The sequence below is a fragment of the Numida meleagris genome, chromosome 2, assembly GCF_002078875.1.
Source record: "Numida meleagris isolate 19003 breed g44 Domestic line chromosome 2, NumMel1.0, whole genome shotgun sequence".
NCBI lineage: Eukaryota > Metazoa > Chordata > Aves > Galliformes > Numididae > Numida > Numida meleagris.
Window position 1 is genome coordinate 42,860,108 of NC_034410.1, and position 23,819 is coordinate 42,883,926.

Consider the following 23,819-nt stretch of genomic DNA (forward strand, 5'->3'; position numbering starts at 1 on the left):
AGGGGCCCAGCAGGAGCCCCTAGTCGAGACTACACGTCTTTCAGCACGTTAACAACAAAGCAGTTGTGTACAAATGATCTAGACCGCACCAGAGCGATGCTTCACTTAAATAGTTGATAAGTGTGAAAAGAAAAGAATGTTTGTCAAACGTTAATGAACAATGGTAGCATGGCTTCCGCAAACCTAACCCCCATTTCCTGGAAATATATGCAAACAAGGAACTCACGTGAATTGCTCAAGAGGTGGGTGGTTGTGTAATCAACCCATTCAATCTGCCTGCATAAATTCCATACCATATGTGGTAATTGTTAAAGAGGTCAAGGAAAGGATACAGAGGAAGACTACTTACTTCAACCCGGACGATCACCAGGAGGCAGAAAAAGACCCCCTAGCAACAACACGAGCATGCGCAAGACGTCTTACAGAAGGACACGGAGGCAGAAGAAGGACTGCATAAAAGGACTGCGAAACAGCCCGATAGTGCGGCAGTTGGTGGGATGAAGATTCCCCTGTCGCCCAGCGCTGTTTTGCCTCTTAGCTCTTTGCTCATTATAATCAATAAATTTACATATTCGGAATTTCGAGTTTCAGTCTCGTAAGTGAATTCATAACAATAAGGACTTCAAGCACAAAACGCAGCTGCCAGAATCTAGAAAAATCGAATGTTTTATTGTCATTGATGAGTACACTGTTGTGATTTCAGAAATACAGGCTCTTTGCAAAGCACTGAGCTCTGGCTGCCCTCTGGCTTTGAGAACCTATGTTAACCCATGTCTCTCCCTCTCTCCATACACATATTCCACAGCTGGTCTTAGCCACAACAAATCTGTTATTTTGTTGTTTTTTATTTTTTTTTTCCTTTAAACAAGAGCTGCAAAGATTCAGTTCCAGACTGAAAGACAACTGAGTTTCAAAGGGCAGCTGTCCCAGAGCCATAAGAACCGTTACATGTTGAAGTCTATGGTGTTCCTGTACTTTGTGTCCATGACAGAGGTGACACTGGAAAATGAAGTGAGAGAGGAGTTTCCAGTTAACCACGAACTGGTATTCCCAGCACAGCATCTAGAAGCAGACAGAGGCACAGCAAGTACTGGTGTTTATGCACAGGTTATGGTCACACAGAACCAGCGGCCTCCAGCAACATTCAAGGTTAAAATGAACAGATAACAACTGCAAAAGTCTGTACACAGTTTCAGTCATAACACAGTGAAACACTGGTGTACCAGTGCTTTGTGTTCTAACTTCAGTAACGACAACCGTGCTAGCTCTATTATTCTACACATTTCTCCCCCCATTTACATCTTATAACCGCAATCTGAATATACAGCTGTACTTACAGGAAATATTAAACAATGCACAGCGCCTTAAGCAAGTTTCATGGCTGGTTTTGAACAAACCATATAAAATAAGTGACAAAATAGTTTAAAATTGGTCCTCGAGTAGGATTACTTATTTTTATACAGCTTGGAAGCACTAAATTTAATGACACACATTTATTGTTAACCAGCACAAGTTATTTTGTAGCTTTTTAAACTTTTTTCCTTTGAAGTGTGTTACATCATCATGCATGAAAAGCAAGCAGCTGTTCCCAAGTGCAACATGGCCTTAGGGTGACACTTCCTCCTCAGATTCAAACTCCTTTTTTCGTAAATTATTCCAACAACAACAAAAGAAACAAACAGAGAGCTGACTAGCAAAACAAGTTCACATTTTGCATTGTGACCATTCTTAAAGTGGTGGAGTACTTTGGGCCTTTAGCATAAGGAGGGTTTGATAAACCCTGCAAGGAGTTTTACATTCTTTGATTTCATTTACATCCTTAGAAAGAAAAATCTGTGTTTTAATGAGCTAATGAATCATCATCTGGAGACTGCAGTACTGAAACAGTGCAAGACGTCTGCAACTTCAGGAGCATCCAATTACAACTCTCACCCAAACAATGATTAGTAGAATATTGCATCAGTCCTAGACACCATAGGACAAAAAGCTCATTTTGGAGGACCACTAGGATTCAAAATAATCCTGTATATTTGGTGAAACCCACCCCCCACACAAATATGCATGAAGGACTTTGACTTTACCACAGCAAACGTAATCCAGCTATGAGCCTTGGAACAAGACTTCCTGTTTTTATGATGCCTTATTTGTTCAGAGAACACGATTAGAAGCTCCATTATTACCACTTCAACATCCAGGTATTTTGACACATGAACAGCATCAGAGCTCTGCTGCCAAACCAAAGTTCAGCCAGAGCTGCTTGTGTGGACAATGAGCTTAAGCAGTCCACTTTACATTCTGCAGCATTCCAGAAACCAGAAAGCTGCCTTTAATCTTTTAATTCTCAGTGAAGTGGGTGGAGGCCCCTCACTAATGCAATATTCCAAAGACCATTGCAACTAAGACTGTTTCTCTCCCCTCCAGCGCTGCCAATGAAGAATGTTCATAAGACCACTATTTGGTGTGGAAAGCAGGTCAGTAGAGACTCCAAGTGTGGCTTGAGGAATCCTCAGTACCAAGCCGCTTTCCACACACACAAATTCAGTCCATCTTCTCTTTCTGGACCAGCTTGGGTGCATCTACAAAATCCTTGCCATTGTAAAGGATAATGGCAAAAGTTCCAAAGCTTGCTGTTCCCCAGAAAAGCACATAGGCCAGTGTCTCAGTCCATGTATCACCTGTTAAGTCAGACAAACACTGTAGTTTATTATCTCCAATGACCAGAGAGAGAATTTAAGTACAACAGAAAAACATTTCAAGCCCTCCCACAGATACCAAATGAAGTTAGGAGCGCTTCATAGGTACTGGGGCCCTTCTTATACCATTTTGTATTTCCTTACCTAGAAGGCGACAAGTCAAAGTTGCTTATTTGTAAACTAGCACTGTCTGCCACACAGTTCTTAGAGTACTTTAAGCAGATAGCTACAGAGGTCACAGACTCAAGAACTCTGTTGGCACAAATATTATGAAATTTTAAGGAAAAGAAGCAGAAAAGAGAATCTTCTATTCCCAGCACAGATGCAGATCAGGAGAGATATTAATCAGATCACACTTATGTCTATATCTCACTTTTCTGACCTGCCTTTGTGCCAAAAAACCTCTACTCAGGTAGAACTAAGTTTGGGGGCAGTTAACTGTGACTTACCAGCCATTAACAAACAAATGATGCACATGGAGAAAGCAACCACCATAATAATAGGCAACTGGGAAAAGAAAAAGAATAGTTACATGATATAATAGCACATATATTCCTTAAATTCCTTGAGTCTAGGACTGCAAAACTATTTATTTGCTCTGCCATCAAGTTGTTTCAACTGCTGATGTCAGGTACAACTGTACAATTTTGGATTGTTCCAAAATTTGCAAGTGTGCTCAACAGTGACATTCAGAATGAAAATACTTCTTCTATATATTAGAAAAGACGTGATGTAAAGATTTTTTTTTTAAAGAAAAGTCAAATACACCAGCTACCACTTACACCTCTAGTGCCCCCAAGCCCCATTTTGCTACACAGAAGGGAAAGGGGAGAAAAGGGGGGAAAAATTTTCTTCATTTTACAGTCTATGTTTCTGCATAAAGTATGAGGAGGGTTCTTCACAAGTTTCTTCTGCAGAAGGAAACAGTCATTGATGGTGACTGGTAGGATTTCTCCCTTTCCACTTGAAGCAGATATTAAAAAAGCAAGCAGCAGTTTTTTCAATACCTCAAGGACACTCCGCTTTCTGTCAAAGGAACAGCCTGTGTTTAGTCCTACAAGCAGGTATCACAGAAACACAGCCAGATTATAGGGACACTCAATTATTAAGTAGACAATTTCTACTTAGCCTTAATTGATGCAAGTGACTAAAAGGTTTCACGTGTTTGGAAAAACAAGAATAAAATCTTCATACTCACAGCTAAGAACTTCCAATCTTTCTTGACGTGTAGAGGACTAGCAGATTCTACTTCATCCACTGAATAATTTCCAAGAAAGAGATCAATAGCATCCTGAGAAAGAAACAGAGCAAGAGTTGAAATGCACAGCAGTATTTATCAAATCTATTTTCTGACAGTTAAAAGCTCAACTTACTTGTCTAAATCCATCAGAGAAGTTATTTTTGTAGTAACGTATTAATGAGTTCCAGCCATCCATTATTAAGCCCCACTGAGTCCTCTTCCCAGTTCTGCAAGAAGTTTTTAGAAATATTTACTATATATTTATGCATCCAGGACAAGACTTCAGATACAGCCTTTTCACTGTTCAAACGTACTATGTTTAATGAGTACCTACACATACAATTATCGAGTGCTGCCTCTGCATTAATACCGTACACACTTGTTACAAGTTATTTGAAAACAGAATTACGCTTCTCTCCATCCCATGATCCAAGTGTACCTTGAAGGTATGCATTTCTTGTTTTTATTTCTAGATTGCCTTTTCTCCTTTCATATCAACACAAGGAATAGTGTTCTTTTGGAGATTCTAGTCTCACATTTTACCAACTGAATCAAACCACTACAAAATCATTAATAGCCTAAGCCCCAGATTAATGATCTTTTTGGATGCGAAGACCTAAAGAAAGCCCCAGATGTGCACCACGAAAAAACCAAGAAGGCCTTTACAAGAAAGGCTGACTTGCCTCGTGTAATCTGTCTTTAAGGCACCAGTTCCAGCATACTGTTTGGCACAAGCATTAGCATTATCAGCCCATGCTGTGAACAGGAAAACATTGAGAAGATTAAGGAAATTACGTACTGTTTGGAAAAGTTTTTTTGTTTGTTTGTTTTAAGCTCTATGAGCAGCATACCATTTTTGTAGATTTTCTCAAAGTCTGCTTGCTCCTCAATTCTCTGTCCAACATGCAAAACACCTAGCCTCTGAAACAAAGCAGATGGAAGCACGCTAGTAATACGTTAGAAAGATTAGGATTTGCTTTCAGAAACACCTATGCGCAATAAACCAGAATCTGGGCAGTGCATTTCAAGTAAGTGTTACAGTAACTCAAGTCTATAAGCTCTTATTGAGGTGTTACATTATATTTAGGATTTCTATTTCAAACTGTTCTCCTCTTAGAGCTTGTTAAATGAGAATTAAGTATTTACCTGAAGCTGGGCTTGAAGAGATCGGCGTGCTAGCAAGCTCTGAATCACATTTGTCCTATCCAGGCAGTCCATACAATTACTGCGGAATATTCCTTCCTGCTGAGTCACAATTTTACCGTCCGAATCAACTAGAAAATAACTGGAACATAAAATGTATGAATACCTAGGTGGATTGTAACAAGTAAACATTTCAGCAGCCAAAACAGTTTTCAGAGCATATGAAGAGTTGTTGGTCATGTCTTTGACACGTGATGCCTCCCTGAATTCTTCCCCTCCAGGATAAAAACAGTATTAATACATGAACACGTGGTAATCTCCGAGCAGTTCTCACTGCTGTCATTCAGACAGACAGCAATACTGAGCTATAGGCCAACGGGAAGAGCAGCTTCTAGTGCAACAACAGTGACTTAAGTTCTATGCTCCATATCCACAATTACCATGATCATTAGCAGAGTATAAACATGAAAGTAACTGGATCTGTATACCTGATCATCAGCCTCAATCCCGTTACCATGACACAAAGAGTGAACTGTGAGGAACACTTCTTCCAGAAGGTTGTTGCCTTAAAGATTTGAACTACTGAAAATCTGCAACCATCAGCTCTCATCCTCCTCCTCTCCATTGTACAGGCATCTGTGGGAACATCTCATTCCCCTTTACAACTACATATGTGAATCATCCCAACCTTTTTAACCAACTAAATCATAGGTTTTTCCTTCCCCAGTTAACTGGTATTAAAAAGCTCCTTTGAAATACTGGATCGCATGCAAATATTCTGATAACTGAGCTGGTGAAACAAATACACAAATCAAACGATCAGTTGGATGCACGGATGGGACTTGTCCTACCACAGAATTAAGCTTCCAGTTGCCTAAAGATTCACAGGTCATACTCTGTGAGATTAAGTTACTCTATTATGTAATTATGAACTCTGAATTTGGACTAGCGTATGATCCACTGTTACTGTACAGCATTAAGACAAAAATTACACTAAAGATGCATGCAGTACAAAAAAAATCAAGAGCCTGACCTAAAAGCATAGAGTTTACACCTATGAAATCTTCACTTCCCCCTCTTCTCCCACGTTTGGCCTAGAACTGATATTAGGATAATCAGTGTAGATGAAGAGCAGACACTTGTGGTTAATGATAGATTAAGTGATATATCCCTTGTAACCGCTTAAAAAAAGTCATTTTTAAAAAAACAGAAGAACAAGCCTTCTGCCAGATCTGCCACAACCAGATTCAATCTGCAGAAGAGTTGTTTGCCTCTCCCAGAGGTGCAGAACTATTTTTAAGTGTATCACAACTCCTGTTTTTCTGTTACCATTTAAACAGAGGTCACCCACGGTGAACTCAAACACGGCATGATAGAAATAACCTAATCTTGAGGAAAAGTCTTATTTTCTGTATCTCGTTTTTATAGGCACATGGCTTCCTTTTCTTGTTTCAAGGAAACTTGGTTCTTTTATAAGCCTCCAATGGCAGCTGACAATAAACATGCAATACAATTCTCAGCATTCACTCTAATGAAGGATCCTTGCTGAATAAGAAACCTACACACTTTTTTCTCATTCTTTCAAGTGCTCTGAAGCTAATTTATCCTTTTGCTTTCCAGAAGGCTTTGGGGGCTTTTTTTTTTTTTTCCGGTGGTGGGGAGACTGTATTCACATGACTAATTCATACTATTCTGACAGTCTTCATTCCAGGCAAGAGATCAACTCCTGTTCTAATTTGTAGATTAATCTCACCATCCTTTTATGGCTCAACTATATCGCTGCCAGTTCTGTAACATCGCTGAAGCACAAAGTAAATCAGCTAACACAAGACCTTAACGACAGGAAGGAAGCAACCAGAAAAGCAGAACAAAGTAAACAGGGACCCTTATCAATCTGCACATCTATAAGCGGCAAAGACCCAGATGTGCTTAAAACAACATGCTCATGGGAGCAACACAGACTTAAATTGATGTGGACATTTAATCCACAAGGAACTAAATTCTCATTTTGTTTTTAGTCATGTAAAAGTAGACTACTTTTGTTAGCAAGCTATATCACTGCTAACGCAAAGGTTCGATACCACAAACAACGTGCAGAGATGTAAAACACCCGAAAAAGAACAGGGCTGGAGCCAGGGGAGCGTGACACCATGTAGCAGAACAGCTTGCTATCAACATACGGAATTACTCTTGGATAAAAAGATATCACGAAATGAGACATCTTTTTAGAACTTCACAGTTGCATGCACACTGATTTCTTCAAATTGTTTACCCAAAGGCAGTTCTCAAGGCACAACACGGGGCTGCTGTGATTTTCAGAACCACTTTACTGGGACATAAAGGGCTCTGTATTTTACATCCTAACAGATCTCTAATGGCATGAGAATGCATCTTATTTTTATACAAGCTTTACAAGTCTGTTTTAGTGTGCCTTGCAACAATAGAAGCTGTGAGAAAGGAGTCTTATTTTAATAATTAAGAGAACCGTCAAGTGTTACCTAAACTCATCTTGCTGTTCTGCTAGTTGATCCAGTAAAATCTGAAGTCGATCCCATCTCATCCGACTGCACTCTTTATGGAAGTCAAATGCTATGTATCTGTTCAGAGGAAGAAGCACCTTTTTAGAATACTGCAGTCTCAGAAATCCACGCATCCACAAAACAAAGCAGTGACAGAATTTACACCTGTGGATTTAGTCAGTGCTCTGTAATCTTCCCATGACTGCTTCCTTAGTGTGCATGGTGACAGTATTTACATTTCGTTACAAGACAAAAAAAGCACTAGTTACTCATTTTAAGTTCTGGCTAGTATATTTTCTCTAGAAAACACATAATAGAAGAAATGCATCTGACTTCATCTGTGTTGTGGCCCTTCACTTCCCTCCTTTGTTCTACGTGTCCCATCTTCAGTCTCACTTGTGAGAAGTCTGAGGTAGGGACAGTGGTTACATAAAGGTTAATTCATAAAAACAAAACATTGACAAATCAGCTATTTAATCAGTGCTTTCAAGGCCTTTATCACTCTGTCTCAGAGGCAATGCTCAGTTTTTAAACACAAGAAAGTATCGTTTCACTTCACACGTACCTGACCATTCCATTTGCCATGCTGTTCACCATTTTTGCAAATGTCTGCTCCAGAGGCAGCTCAGAACCCTTTTGGTTAACCTGGAAAGGAAGGGAAAAAAAGACAATGTTATTTGTAAACCTGCTTGAAAGAAGAGCAGCTTTCTCAAGAAGAACAAGGGAAAGCATACCAAGTTAACAATCATCTGCTTTCCATAGCTGATTATTTGCGAGTCAAAATGTCTTTGGAAGCCATCCATCTAGAAAAGAAAGAAATACAACGACAGATTTAAGATCCGATCTACAAGGAAACCCACACAATCACTTCTCAGTGATACTGCATACACAGTTTTATAGCAAAGTGTTTGTTGTTCTCTACTGTGTTAACACACTTTTACTTTCACTCCCCCACACACCTCCCCCATTCAGCTCTCCTTAAACAAGCCATAGATAAGTATTTTCCAACTACTAAAACTACTGCAAACAAGAACCAAAGAGAAAATACTATCTCCATTCGCCCTTGATTTTTTTTTTTCAGGTTCTGAACTTCTTCCACAGAACACAAGACTTCTCACTACTACTCAAAAAACCCTCCATCCAATATTGCTATTTTTATTCTTCTGAATAGGATAGGATCTTCTGATAGGATAGGGTCTGTCACCCTATCGCATCTACACAAGCCCAGAAATGCATTAAAACCCCAAGACAAACACTCACATACATGATTTACTGACTTGCTGATCTGTGGCTTTGGTTTATACTTGAGGTTTGGTCTCTGAGACCAGAAAAAAGGAATTGATCCACGGGTCTGAAAAAGAACATAGCAGTTTTAAACAACAAAACTTACTTTCAAATGGCAAGTGAGTTTGTAAATCAGAATAGTTTGGTTAACTTGTACACAAACATTTAAAAAACATATTATATATTGTAATACAGACAGACTTACCTACACACTCACACCCCTTAAACCAGTCAGCAGTTTATTCCACTGACCTTACCTGAACAAATGATGCTTTGCTCCCCTTGTAATGCACAATTTGTTCTGTTTCAACAAAGTTAGCTGCGTGTCCTTCTGAATCAATACCTAAGCAGGATAAAGACCTTGTTAAGAGCTCAGAGCGCAGAACAGCAGCAAGGCATCAAAAGGCTTCCTACCCTCAACTTCCAAGCAAGCATGAAAACACCAAAACTGCTTGAAGATGGCAAATTAAAAATGCCTCTGGCAGAACTTCAATATGATCTGTATCAAGTGTAATTACTGAAGAACCACATTTTGCTTATCACATTTTGTGAATTATAGTCCTGATTACAGTCCTAGAAACTGAGCAGCTGAATAGAAAATAACGCAGCTGCTTTGACACAAATAACTACAATTCAGTAGCAAAGGTACTGCAGAAACTGACTTATTTCTTCAAAAGCATGTATTATTGAGTCTCACGCAGAACAAGCAGTACTTAAATCCATTTCCTTTTCTAGTTTTTGACCTTTAATAATTGGAGAACACCACTATTCACAGTTCCACTGGCAGCACCAGTGATGCTCTTAGTTTACTGCTAGGCCAGAAGGGCTATGCTTGCATTTAACCCTAACTTTGCATTTAAATGGGAAAGCAGTAAGACTACCCTACAGAACTTCCGCAGTAATCTCTAGCAGGAATAAAGGAGAACTTCATCATACAGGTTACTGGCATATTTTTTTGGAGCAAGGTACTTCTGATAAAAGCTACAATTACAGGCAATTTGCGCTCGAGTCACTGAACAGCAGTTGCTCTTAGAAGAAAAATACTGATTGAATTTGCATTATTTTTGAAGTAAATCCATTTGCTGTTTTACCTCTTACATAGTAGCGTACACCAGCTCTGAAACAGCTTCTTCTGGAAACAAGCAGCCAGTCAAAACACTTGCCATTAATAGAACACGAGTGCATAGAGATAACTGATGAATAACAATAAGGAAAAAAAAGCCAAACTTTTCTTACATACCAGCAAACAGCCAAAGTCAAGGAACCAAACAATCACACTCAAGGAAACCCGTAAACATTTCCTGCTCAGTAACAGACACTGAACTTGAGAGAAGGCATCTTTTCACTATCAGCATATGCATCTCAAAAGATAAGACAGAGGGGATGTCATGATGAACGTTCATTAGAACTGCTACAGTTTTTAGGAAGTGGGGCACTACACAAGATTATCTAGCCTTATGGGCCTATGTATATCATTAAATGAACTGATTTCTGAAGTTCACAGCTGTTATTCTGTTAAGCCATGAGTTCATGGATGTAGCAGTGTTAATGCTTCTTGCCCGTACTGCTTTCAGTGAAAAGGACACTCCAAAACTAGCCTTTTAGAGAAGCATCTTCGGCTATGAAATCTTGCATCTGTAAGTACAACACACATCACTTTTAGAGATTTCAGAACTATAATGAATGTAGACTGGCTTTCTAATCCACACACGCACAAAATGAGGATGCACACCAAGTCTTCATTAGGAACTTCTTATGGAATCATGCTTTTCTGCTCAGGTTAGATACTCAAAGTGGCAAACACACCATAGCCTGTGACCAAGTTTAAGCAAGGAATGAACAGGACATTAACAAATACTTCCAATTTTGGATTATTCTTCTGTGCTGCTTATAATGCCCTTTGTTTGGATTAGAGTAGTTTATGCAGTCCAAAATAGACCAGCATTCCTCACAAATAATTTCTCCAGGTAGATTCAAAGACTTTCATCCTCTGTCATTAACAACCAAAACACATAACTTTAAAATAATCACAAGATCAAAATTGGCTATTTTTACAAGCTGCAGCACAGGCATCCCGTATTGGAAGCAATCAATAGAAACTCATGCTAATATAAGTCTTTGGAAGAAAGGGAAACCCAAACAACTTTAACTTCCTCCAAAGCACTTTACTCCTGAATTGTAATGCAATAACTGGCTCATTTTCTGCGTCTGTAATTTGTCCCAACTGAAGCATCAGCTTGTTGTTGGCTACTTACCACACACACTTAAGGGGAAAAGACAGAACTGACTATTCTTGGTGGGCGTTATATTTTCTTTTTGGTGGAGGGCAGGCTGAAGAGAAGGAGGGGGCAGCAGCAAGTCTACAACATTAAAGCCAGTTTAGCCTTCAGTTGATTAAAGTCTCCATTACCCAATTAAGTCCACTATTTCTTATCACTGCAAGACTAGAACCCCACTCGAGATGCTGAACAAAATATGTAGGATTATACGGAAGAAGAAACGAGCTTAATGAATTAGCTTGTAGTGAGACTACCACAGTTCTGCTTAGGATATTTTCTACCATTTTAATCACACACACAAAAAAAACCAGTCTCTTCAAATTCTTGGTCTCTTTAACACGTTTGGTTAATGTCAGAATTACAGCACCACATATTACTAATTATTTCTATAATGAAAATAGGACAGAGGAAGGTGTTAGCTGCAGCCTGCCAATTGCTAATTGCAATCCATCCAGATTCTTCCACCCAGCACCTGGCAAAGGCAGGATATGGGCTGCATTGTTTTGACAGTTCCCTTTTGCTATCTTTCCTTGACTCTCCACCTACTCCCACAACATCTTCCATTAAATGAAGTCACAGGAAAGAAGGGCTGGAGCTTTGCCAGCTGCTAGCAGTCCTACCAGAGCAACTGATACTGTCTGGAAGCCATTCCCTGCACACATCAGAGCAACCTTGGCAACAGAAGGAGAATGCTACATAACTTATTTAGTCAAGTCTTAGCCACTCCTTTTTGTGCTGCCAAGTCAGAACCTGGGACTTGCTGTTGATCACACACTGCATGAAGAATATTGTTGCCAGAGAGTATTAAGCCTATTCACAAGATTAAGTTCTCTCTCTCTCAAGAAAACAAAACACCACACTCAAAACCTTCAAGACTGATTTGCTAAAAAGGCTGCTATCCCACCATGCTGCTGCAGGAAAAGCAACCAGCTAGGAGATGAGTTCTGGGCACCTTCAGCAGAACACCTCATCTTTTTATTCACCCACAGGAAGATTCACTAGCATTCCTCCAAGTCAAAGCTACTCTCCATTATTTTAAAGTCAAAGGAAATGCTAACTTAATTATAAGAATACCTTCAGTAAGAAGTGCTAAGGTTAATGTAAGTAAATTTGCTACATTCATCCTAACCTTAACTTCCTTGAAAAGCAGTTAGACAAATCATGCCTGTAAAGTCAATTACATCAAGCCTTCATAGTAGAACATTCATACGAGTTAACACGTGAATGGGCTATCAAACATGTAGTGTTCATATATGAACAAACTACAACTTAATTCTGACTTTATATTCTATGTTACATTACCAACATAGCCAAGGTAGCAACCCATGCAGCTGTCATTTTGCCACAGACTACCCAATTCAATATTGATCTTTACAACATGAAAGGATACATCCATGCATCACTGGTGTAGCAAATCTATGGATCTGAAACAAAGAAGAAAGCCACACAAGGCATTTAGCAGTATTAAACAATAGCAGCCAAAAAATTGTAACTAATAATGGTTGTCTAAAAGTTTTAAAATATAATTCTATACACTTGATGTTTTCTACTTTCTGATTAGGATGCAGTAATTCCTTCAGAGAGAAAAAAAATTAAAGAAAACAGCAGCACACCTAATCTTTACCAGTAGTAGGGAAAAAGTGAAAGCCTAATCCTAATTAAATGACCTTGACAGAACCAAGCTGCTTTGTTCTATTCAAGGCATTTACTCTGCTGCAAGCCTGCTTGATACAGACCAGTAGGCACGGAAAACCTCTTGATACGGTATTTTCTATAACTTCCATCCTACTGCTGAGATAAGAGAGTCAGCAACACAAGACTTCAGTAAGGGAGAATTCTTTGTGACTAATGCTTGAAATGCTTATTCCAGGATTTTTCTTATCCTGTCACTCCAAGGTAACTTGGATTTTCAATCAAATTTAATTTTAAAGTCTTCCAGTGCTAGAAGTCAGAAATTTCACATCTCGTTACCTGTAATTGTTACTGTAGCAAGCCACCTGTAGTCAGCATTAGGTCATGCTTCCCCTCACATTGGTTACCTCCCCCTTCAACTTCTGTTTTGCCTTCTCCTGTTTTCAGCAACCAGCCACTTGGCTTTCTTTGCTCTCCTCAACACAGGTTCCCTGATTTCCCCAGCTTTGTTTGTACAGCACCATCTAAAGCACCTACTCTGTCATATATGTCTCTGGAATACGCACAACAGCCCTTTGCTACTACCAGTCTTCACATTCCAAAAGCAGTGCATAATCCAGCCTTTTCAACCAGTGCTATCATAAAAGCACAACTGCACAGGTTACTGAGACAGAAATAGAAACAGCGAGTCGTTCACTTGGATAAATGGTAAGTACTGATAAAGAGAAAAGCTTGCTGTAGTGGAGGCAGTCTAGTAGAAATCATAGAATTAGCTAGGTTGGAAAAGACCTACAAGATCACCTAGTCCAACCATCCACCTACCACCAATAACCCCACTAGACCATGTCTATAGAAATCATAGAATTAGCTAGGTTATTAGGTTAGTAGGTTTCATGTATTTTGCAGGTTTCTAAGTCTGGCCACTGACATACTTACTACAAGCACAACTCATAGTCATGCACTGGTATTTACTGCACTAAATGAATTCCAATATTACATTGTGCCAGTAGTGTCAGTCTTACTCAAGTGTCAGCTTTATGACCTACTCACTAGGCAAGCAGAGTTTAAACTGCACCCACTGAGAAAGATGCTAGCCAGTCTTAGGGTATTGTGCTGACCTAAAGATAAACAAGTAGTTACATTTTTAAAAGTCCAAGAAGTACATGCTCTGCAGTGCAAGTCTGCCTTCAGGCTACACAAGCATGACCTCAGCACGTTATCTTCAAATGCAGACACTTCCAAAGACACTTCCAATACTAAATATTGAGGATATTGACATTAAATTGGAAGTTTGAAAGTAGATTGTCACTGTACTAAACTAAAAGTGAAATAGCCAAGGTATGCTAGATCCCAGCTGTCTGAAATAAGACAACACTGTATAATTTTAGTAAGAGCATATTCATTCTATATCAATATAATGATTCTAAAGCGTTTACCTCTGGTTGAGCAGCAAATTCTCTAAGAAGATGTCCATTCCACACAAACCGTGGATCTGCCTGCAGCAAAGACAGAAAAACCATGCTTTCAGAAACTCTTAGTTCTGTTTAATCCAACATACGGGCAACATAGAATCCACGCATTATGCAAACTTAGGTGGATAAGTGTATACGGATGTGGAACACCCTTTGTTCACTAGTACCATTAATAGATCTTCAACTAGAATTCTAGATAAAGTTGTTAAAAGAACAGTTCTCTTATCTTCAAGGAGGTTGCCAGACACTTCAGGAATGCTAAACCATTAGCAATTCAGCTGAAATATGAGAATAATGTTCGAAAGTTTCTATTATATAAACAGGGCTCAAAGAGATTATCCAAAACGTTGATAACAATAGCAAGGTAAGATTGCTCAAGTGGCCAGAAGTTAAGAGTGTAAGGAGTCCTGTATGCAAGAATCAACAAATTGAAGAACCAAAGTTAAACAAAACTCGCAGTTATAGAAAGAATTTATTTCCAACTACATCAATGATCCTCAACTTCATGTTTCTCCTGTTCTCAGCTCACCTCAGAAGCATCTTGGGCAGGTTGCTGAGCACTTTCTAAAAAGCTACCAAATTAGTCATCAAAGTGACATTTGCTGCAGAACAGCGCAGGCTCTAGGGAGATGGCACAAATTTCAGCTCTAAGATGAGGCATACAAGACAAAGAATCAGAAAAGAGGATAATTCAACCCCAGTGTAAGAAAAGGGATAAAAACACCCCTTATTTCTGCCAGAAGATACAGCAAGTAGGACTTGAACTACCACAAAAAAAAAAAAACTGACATGATGCATTAGTGACCTTATTCTGGTGTTGTTTCCTTCTAGAACTGTTAAACAACAACAAATCCACATCAACTACAGGCTCGGCTTCTCTGGAAAAAAAACTGGATATGCTCAAAATTGTAATTACTCCTTGATGAAACCATTATACTACAATAATGAATAAGAAATTACATGTAAATGGTTTTAGTTAACTAACATTTGTATTTACTTCAAACTCTCCATTTACTGTGCTTTGCCTTTCAAACAACCTTCTAGGATGCCACAGTTTTAGCACAAACCAATCTTTTCATGTCAGCAACTAGGAAAGTATCTAAAAAAACCCAAATATTTGATAATGCAAAAACTAGTCCCCAGCTATTAATTGGAAAATGTGAGGTTTTCATGGTTTTGTTTAAGTCTTGGAAAGAAAAAGTGAACTACTTCCCTAGAGCAGGTAGTTTCAGTAACCAAGGAACTTCAGGGACTCTACTGCCACTGCTTCTGCAGAAGAAAGTGCTATTTGCTTCCAAGGTCTCAGTATTTCATTGCTTAAGCAGTTTAAACTGCTGGAGTTTGTTCAAGAAACGTTTAGATATAGCGTTGGGAGACATGATTTAGTGGGGTTGTTGGTGGTAGGTGGATGGTTGGACTAGGTGATCTTGTAGGGCTTTTCCAACCTAGCTAATTCTATGATTCTATGATTCTAAACCTTCTTTATGCTGCACTATACAGTTATTTGCCAGATTAAGGATTCTGAAACTCTAGAAGCACAAGACACTTTCTTTTAAAGGTTTGTGTTTGGCTGTATGTCTCTGTTGTCTTTAACACAACATACTAAACACATGCTTCAAACTTAAGGAATAAGTGCAGTGTAGACAAAATATCTAATTCCAGGGCCAATAGTCATAAATGTGCAGTTTTGTTCCACATTATCCTGAAATAGAACACAAAGTCAGATGCATTCTCCCTCTTCTCACTCTCCTCCCCATTTGGTGTCGGGTTTTTTTTTCCCTGCTCCTGAGTTTGGGTTAAAGGAATCACTTGCCTTCTCTCAACTTTTCTGCTTAGTTCCTTCTTGCCACAATTAGAACTGTTGAGTATCACTTGTCAAGCCACCCTGCATCATATCTAAAAAGTCATGGTTGTCAGGCAAAGTCCCCAGTGACTCCCATTTTTAAGAAAGGGAGAAAGGAAAACCATGGTAACTACAGGCTGGTAAGCCTCACCTCTGTGCCTGGGACGATCATGGAGAAGATACTTCTGGAAGCTATGTTAAGGGCAGATCATGCCTGACCAGTCTGGTGTCCTCCAACGCAGTGACAACATTGTTGGACAAAGGAAGGGCAGCTGATGTCATCTACCTGGACTTGTGCAAGGCCTTTGACATGCTTCCACACCACATTCCTCTCTTTCTGATTTAGAGATTGATTTGTAGGCTGGATGACTCAGTAGATAAAGAATTAGTTGGATGGTCGCAGCCAGAGAGTTATGGTCAATAGATCTACACCCAGGTGGAGGCCAGGCATGAGTGGCGCCCCCAGGTGTCTGTTGCTCTCCAACACCTTTATCAATGACTAACAGTGGGATCGAGTGCACCCTTAGCAAGTTTGCAGATGACACCAAGCTGGTCGGTGCAGTAGATACAACAGAAGGAAGGGAAGCCATCCAGAGGGACCTGGACAGGCTTGAGAAGAGGGCCCACAGGAACCTAATGAGGTTCAAGAAAGCCAAGTCCAAGGTGCTGCACTTGAGTCAGGGCAATTCCTGGGAGAAGAACTCATTGAGAGCAGCCCTGCTGAGAAGGGCTTCGCTCACTTGGACCCCCAAAAGCTAGATACGACCCAGCAGTGGACGCTTGCAGCCTAGAAGGACAACTGTATTCTTGACTGCATCAAAGAGGGGTGGTCAGCAGGGTGAGGGAGATGAGCATCCCTCTCTACTCTGCCTTTGTAAAGCCTCATCTGGAATACTGCATCCAGGCCTGGTGTCCCCAGCACCAGAAGGATGTGGAACTGTTGGAATGGGTCCAGAGGAGGATCACAGAGATGGCTAAAGGGCTGGAACATCTCTCCTATGAAGAAAGGAGGATGAAGTTGGGCTTGTTTAGCTTGGAGAAGACTTCAGGGAAGACTTCAGTGCAGCCTTCCAGTACTTGAAGGGAGCTTACAAGCTCCCAAGAGACTGACTGACTGACACCTGGTCTGACAGGACAAGGGAGAATGGTTTGAAAATAAAAGAGTGGAGATTTAGATTAGATGTTGTGAGGAAATTCAGGGGGTGGTGATGCACTGGAACAGAGAAGCTGTGGATGCTCCATCCTTGGATGCATTTAAGGCCAGGTTGGATGGGGCCCCAGGCAGCCTGATCTGGTGGGTGGTAGCCCTGCTGATGGCAAAGAGATTAGAACTAAACAATCTTTAACATCTCTTCCAGTGTAAACCATTTTACAGTTTTATGAAGTCAAAGGCAAACCATCTTAAATTCCTCTTAAATTCATTTGAAACAGACGTTTCAAAGTACTTCTAACCTGCCTAATCTAGAAGTATGACATCACACTGCTAACAAGCTATGAGACCAAAGGAAGAGCATGCTACTATGCTAGCTGCAACCTCCAACAGTTTTGATAGGACACCACAGCACTCGACTTCTGAACTGAAGCATAGTACACCAGTTATTTCCACTCTTATTCTATGCACACCAAGAAGCAAACTAAGTTGACTGAATGTACTTTGCACACCTGATTGGTTGCTTCTTTTTCCTCCTACTGTCTGCTTCTTATTTAAGAGAACTACCCTAGTACAACTGGATTGACAAGCTACAGAGTTCAGCAACATAGAAATAGGAAGAGAAGTAAAAGCACTGTTATAAAGACTTACATCTAAGCAACACACAAATCCATTCCGCTCGTTTAGTTTAATGACTGAGACAGTAAAGACATTTTCAGTTTTAGAGGATCATAAACTCTAACACCAGCTGCTACGATTTAACATTATTTCATTATAAAACATAGTAGAAGGTTTAAACCTGAGAGTAGTAGGCGCACTGATTTCAGCAACATCACCCTAAGCTTTTTATTAACTTAGAAGTTGGAGATAGTATTTAAATGATGTCAGAAAAACCTGAGTAAAGTATACTTATGTCATGCAGAACTAACTGACTGGCATCAGAGACAAAGCAACAAGAAATCCTCACCCTCTCCAACAGGCTCATCTCCTGGAACTCTGGGCTGGTGTTGGCTAACCGTTGCAGGGTGTGTGTTAGGTCATAAGTTGTTGAGAAGTAGAATCCATCCACACTCAAAACATGACTAATCATTGATAGAAATACTTTATTGTCCTGTAACTGTTAAGAGGAAGGAGAAAAAAAGTTACTTTTAAAAGCTATCACTACTTTACCTGAAACTATTTTGCTTTAAAAAAAAAAAGCAGTGTGAAAGAAAGGATACAAGATTTAATGCTAAGATTACCCCAATTACTAACCTGTGTTCTGATTCAAACTTCAATTAACTTCACTCCTTTCCTGAAAGAGCATCAGATGCTCTTTGAGCTCCATTGCTTACACATGCTTATCTACTCTTTATCAATCCACAACACATACAATAAAGAAAAAGCCTTTGTCCTTTTCATCCCTTTCAAAACCAATTTGTCCCTGCTGAGTAATCACGTGATTGAATAATTGCTTAAATTAAGCAAAGTGGGAAACTAGATGTGAGCAAAGCAGCTTATTGTAGAATAGTAAAGCCATGAGAAATACATAACAGGAAGAGAGCTGTGACTTTATGGAGTGGCTCAGGAAGACTGTTTTCTAATAGTCTGCATAAAGTGTAGCACTAAAACATCTCTGCAGTACACCACGCTGAGAAAGCATTCATTAAGGCCCTCAAAAGGGAGATGATGATAGATATTCAGAACAAGAATATGCAGCAAGATAGGCAACTTCATGCTACCATATCGTACTATTCTAGAAGGGGGAAAAGCGCACAACATATGGATCAAACTCAGTGGGATTGATACTCCATGTTGTACAATATCAGTTTGTTATCTTGAATGACATAGCTTATATACATTTCAATCCAAATATTCCAACAATTACTGTAGTCTAAACCAATCAGAGGAAAAGGAAGTATAGTTCAGAGAGATTCATGAAAAAATAAAACCACACAAACTAAAAACCAACATACTCTGATCCACTAACTTTCATAGCCCCATCAAGTTAGTTAGGTTCTGCAGTAATGGAGATCAACAGAAGAATTTCCTCCCCACTCCCCGAGTCAATCCACTTCTACCTGAATATCAGTTAAGTGCAGCATGGTCTTTTTGTAGGAGATGATGTCAAAGTCTGTTGCTTTCCAGATTGCATGACTGAAAATCTCACCTACTTTTTTCTTTTTTGTTATTACAATAAGGTATGTCCCTGTAAATCAGAAAAAGCAAAGTTTTTTGAAAAAGCAGATACGCATATTAAAAAAATAGTCCATAATCATACCAGAAAACTGAAATCAATAGGAAAGAGTGAGATTTCTTCAAGTTCCAGATATGACTTTGTTCATTACAGCATCAAGCGGCTGGAACAGAAACAAACACACTTGCAAAGGTAACCACATCTCTATACTCACAGATCTTGAGCTACTCATTAAGTTTAAGGAATTTACAGAATAGACGAGTAAAAAGAAGGAGTCGTGTTCACACTTCAGAGTAAAAACGGTCCAATTTTTTAAGGTTTCAAATGTAGAATGTAGCCAATGGCTCTGTGCTTCCCAAATCACATTCAAACCAGAAGCATGCAAAAGAAAGCATGCTTTGGAATCCAAGAAGTCTATTCATCTCATGCTCAGAAATAAATTTGTCCTATTAGGTTCAAAATAGAGCAAAGAGGAGGGGTTTTGCTTCTTTGTTTTAATAATTTAAGAGGGTAAGCCTGCTGCTTTCCTGGTTGAATAAGTATCGAGCAAAAAAGAATATCATGACAGTATGTTCAAGCCAATTAATTCACATTTGTTGGAAAACACAATGTAACTTTATTTCAGGGCCATCTCGTTTTTGAAAAAAGATTACTTCAGGAAACTGTACACTGACAGAAAAAAATCACTCCCACACTGTAACACCATTAAATGTGTACTTGAAGTGCCACTTGAGCAAACCAATGAGCAGGCCACAGAGAGGCACAAAAACAAAATCTAATACTTTTTTTTTTTTTAAACTAAGGCATTAAGAAAGTCTGCTTACTGAAGTAGGAAGAGCTCGTGTTACACACAGCACTTTTACTCCTGTATCTAGATACGTGTGAGGTTTTATGGGCAAGTTAATTACTATTATAGGTATCTGGCCTATATACTAGTCAGAGAGCAAGTAGCACTCCCCCGCATCCTCCTTTCTTCCTAAACAAAAAGAAAAACTCTTCAGCTTTCATTTTATATCATTTATATTAGTGGAATAATCAAGGCTGTAGGATGCTTGCATCTCTAGGTATAAGTATCATTTTGGTTGGTACGGCACAAGCAGCCAGATATCTTACAAGAACCAGAGTATTATGTTCACCGCTGCACCACAAAGGCACTGTATGAATAAGTGTGTTTACACCAACATGAGTTACCAGTACTGTCTTTTCCTACGTATATGATATTCAGTTTCAGATTTCAAATAATAGTTCATCATTTCCCCCCCTTAATACTGTAATAGAGGAAAAACATCGATGCCAGTTAAAGACACGGCACTGATGGATACTGAATCAGATTTACAGTTAGCACGTAACAGCGACATGCCTAACAACCGTTCACCAAACACTAACCAATACAAGCTATATACTAATGGAGCCAGGCTTCAGGGGTAGGGCTGGGGAGAGGAATCAGGATATTGGCAGAAGTTACATACTCTGGTGCAATATTCAGTCAGATGAATGAAAGTCATTACCAAAACTCCCCTTTGGGGCAGTGAAGTTTGAAAGTTTAAGATCCTGTCAGAAGTCACTGTACTTAACAGTGATGCTACACTTCAGTTCAAGAATGCCATAGCATGATTGAACTTAAATCCTTCATTTGCGTGGAGGCTTTCATCCATCTCATTATAACATCATTGTGCAGATTACATTAGTCTGTAGAAGGCATGCTATCCAAAAGATAGCAATCGCTTGTTAGCTTAAGCCTTATGAGTCATATTCATTTGAGACAGTGACTACTGACATCCCATAGCAATGTTTGGATGTTTAAAAAAAAAAATCAGCTTATTCTTACCCTAGCCTATAAATCCCTGAAATGCAGGATTGTTCTAGTCCATTCTTTTTCTTTCAGGTTGAATTTCCTTTGTATTTCTAAATTGTTGGTATACAATCATTACCTAAAGAGCTGTACTCATTTATCTAACATCTCGTCACTCATTTATTTGTGTAGCAGCATTATTGATGTGAAGTCAAACTTCCCAACATATGACTACTGCATCAAATCCTCCAGCTAAGATTGAAACAGTTACAGAGAACTTCATCTACCAGAACAGTAGATGAAGTTGTTTGCAGGCATTTGAAATGCATTCTTAAAACCCAGCAAGCTGGCAATTAACCTTAGCTTTAGAGCAGCTGCAAATTTAAGACCATCATAAACATACAAGATAAACTGTATTTGGATACCTCCGTGCCCAGCAACCCAAAGGAAAGCCAATCATACTGATGAAAGTGTAGCATCAGGGATCTGCAAAGACTATTTTTGTCTTTAAAGTTATCTTAGCAATATATTTTTCATCATTTACATAAGCACAGTTCTGTTTTCCTTACCTGCCACCAACCGTATTGTTCCCAAAATACCGTATATAGGCCTTGTAACAGCTGAAGGGGGAACATCTTTTTTAACTGAAAAACAAATATACACATACATCAACTTCAGAATATTTCATGAGTGTATCAAAACTAAACTGTCAAAGCTTCTTGGACAAATCAAGTTCTGCTTCCATAGGAAGGAATGCATTAAAATGGTAAAACCTGAGAGGGGGAGAGGGAGGGGGTTGAGGAGAGGATGTAGAAGCACTCTAACCTGTTATTTTGTTTAATCAAAAGAATCATTCCATTGAATACATTTCCATTTCAGAAGCTTTAACACACTTCTCCATTTCTCTGGAGAAATGCTAACAGAAGCACAGATCTTGCAAGGGATATAGTATTCCAAAAGACACGCCAAGATCCAAAAGGTATCCAAACATCAATTTTAACTGCTAATATGTTAAGCCTTCCTCTACCCACTTCTCTAGAATAGGAGAATATGAGAAGTTCAAAAAAACTCCACACAATAAAACAAGAAACACCCACAGAGTTGAGCATTTCCCTAGACTCCCAAGCCTGGAGAAAAGAGACAGCACTCAATTCTTTCTGTGCTTTAAGTATCACACAGGTTTATTTGATCAAACACCAGTAACAGAAACTGATGTAGACTAGCAGAAGACTTTGGACAGTCATCCCTACTAGCCATCTAGTTTTGAAGGGGTAACTCTGAATGAGAAATGGAGGTACTATACTAGAACACTAAAAAAATATCAGTGGGATGGGCATGCTGCTCTTATGTGAGCATATTGAATAAAAAGTAAAGGAGTTCCTGCTTTTATATTAATACCAAGCAGACAAATGCTAGAATATTACTGAGATACCAACTCCTGAAGCATCAAAAAGGGAAGTCACACACCGCCGTAACTTCATGTCATCATTTAATGCAAGTTTTTTTTTTTTTTTAAAAGCACTGGGTTCACATTCTGAAAGTAATATTCAACCAATCAGAATTTTGAAGACCTGAGCATGAGCATGCTTAAGAGTACCTGCACTGACAATTGAATCCATATTCACAACAGAACTAAGTTTACAGTGAGGTCGTTGCTGTTTCTTAGAGGTTTTATGGAAATCCAGGCTTCAGTACTGAAAAAAAACAACTGCACAGCTAATTCAGCAAGAGCTGCAGGAGCCCAGGGCCCAATCCTTTCTTGATTGATCTTGGACTTGCTGCACCAACCCCAACTCATTTGGATAAGTTAGCTCTTACTGTTGTGATAGACAGTTTTGCTGAAAACAGACAAGCACCATCACTTTGGACACTCGCAGGGTAAATTCCACAGTGAAGAGGAATTGCAAAGTTTTTCTCAGGACAGAACACAAAGCATTATTTTAAAACACTAAAGATAAGAAAGCACCTCTCAGTATCATTGTAAAGCTCTGAAGATCTTCTGAGAACACCTAAAACAAAATGACAGAATGATGAACAGCAAGGCTTACGCTGAGATGCACTGGGAAGGAAAGTACCTGTAAGAGTGACTTCTGTGGAGACTCTGTCAATAGCCAGCACATCATCTGCTCCATCATCACAAGCTTCCACATAGAACTTCTCTGGTGTGGTATGCCTTTAATAGAATGGAGAGGAAAAAAAAATTTAGCAAGACTAACTTCATTTCTATTTTGCTCTGTTTTCAGGTGGCAAAGAGCCTGATCAATTTTGAACTTCATTTCAGCTGCAAGAAATGACCATGAAAATCCCACTGGATTGCCTCCTAACAGTCAGTGCACGAGCAGCAAATAAAACTTATCAGTTACTCAAAAATCCGTGGCCTGTTTAATAAATACCACCTTCCTCCATTTCACTGGAAGTTAAAGACACAAAGCTGAGTTTGTCTTCATACGGGTCCACTATAAAACTCATACAAGCTTGAGCTTCGCCACTTCAAAAGTCTCATAAGCCAAAATAGAATTTCAGAAGTCAAACGCTTCCTAATGCATCAGGAACTGAAGCACCACATCCCTCATGATGGCCCAGGAAACACAAAGCC

At 39.3% G+C, this 23,819-nt stretch overlaps 1 protein-coding gene across 3 annotated transcripts in view; it reads right to left on the bottom strand.

Annotated features, from left to right (window-relative positions):
* The window catches only part of SACM1L (SAC1 like phosphatidylinositide phosphatase), a 28,136-nt gene continuing 4,965 nt past the window's right edge, over nucleotides 649-23,819 (bottom strand). The window contains exons 2-20 of one of the 3 annotated variants that reach the window (XM_021385654.1): nucleotides 23,299-23,396; nucleotides 21,793-21,867; nucleotides 19,316-19,443; nucleotides 18,223-18,372; nucleotides 14,227-14,286; nucleotides 12,549-12,582; nucleotides 9,971-10,072; nucleotides 9,137-9,222; nucleotides 8,860-8,946; nucleotides 8,330-8,398; nucleotides 8,161-8,240; nucleotides 7,575-7,673; nucleotides 5,080-5,218; nucleotides 4,785-4,854; nucleotides 4,617-4,689; nucleotides 4,067-4,160; nucleotides 3,892-3,984; nucleotides 3,143-3,200; nucleotides 649-2,675 (exon numbers count right to left, since the gene is read on the bottom strand). In XM_021385654.1, the coding sequence (XP_021241329.1) occupies nucleotides 2,539-2,675; nucleotides 3,143-3,200; nucleotides 3,892-3,984; nucleotides 4,067-4,160; nucleotides 4,617-4,689; nucleotides 4,785-4,854; nucleotides 5,080-5,218; nucleotides 7,575-7,673; nucleotides 8,161-8,240; nucleotides 8,330-8,398; nucleotides 8,860-8,946; nucleotides 9,137-9,222; nucleotides 9,971-10,072; nucleotides 12,549-12,582; nucleotides 14,227-14,286; nucleotides 18,223-18,372; nucleotides 19,316-19,443; nucleotides 21,793-21,867; nucleotides 23,299-23,396 (1,732 nt within the window). In that variant the 3' untranslated portion in view covers nucleotides 649-2,538. Of the gene's footprint in view, nucleotides 2,676-3,142; nucleotides 3,201-3,700; nucleotides 3,720-3,891; nucleotides 3,985-4,066; nucleotides 4,161-4,616; nucleotides 4,690-4,784; nucleotides 4,855-5,079; nucleotides 5,219-7,574; nucleotides 7,674-8,160; nucleotides 8,241-8,329; nucleotides 8,399-8,859; nucleotides 8,947-9,136; nucleotides 9,223-9,970; nucleotides 10,073-12,548; nucleotides 12,583-14,226; nucleotides 14,287-18,222; nucleotides 18,373-19,315; nucleotides 19,444-21,792; nucleotides 21,868-23,298; nucleotides 23,397-23,819 lie in introns of those variants that run through there. The other 2 variants (XM_021385655.1, XM_021385656.1) reach the window with 2 other exon arrangements.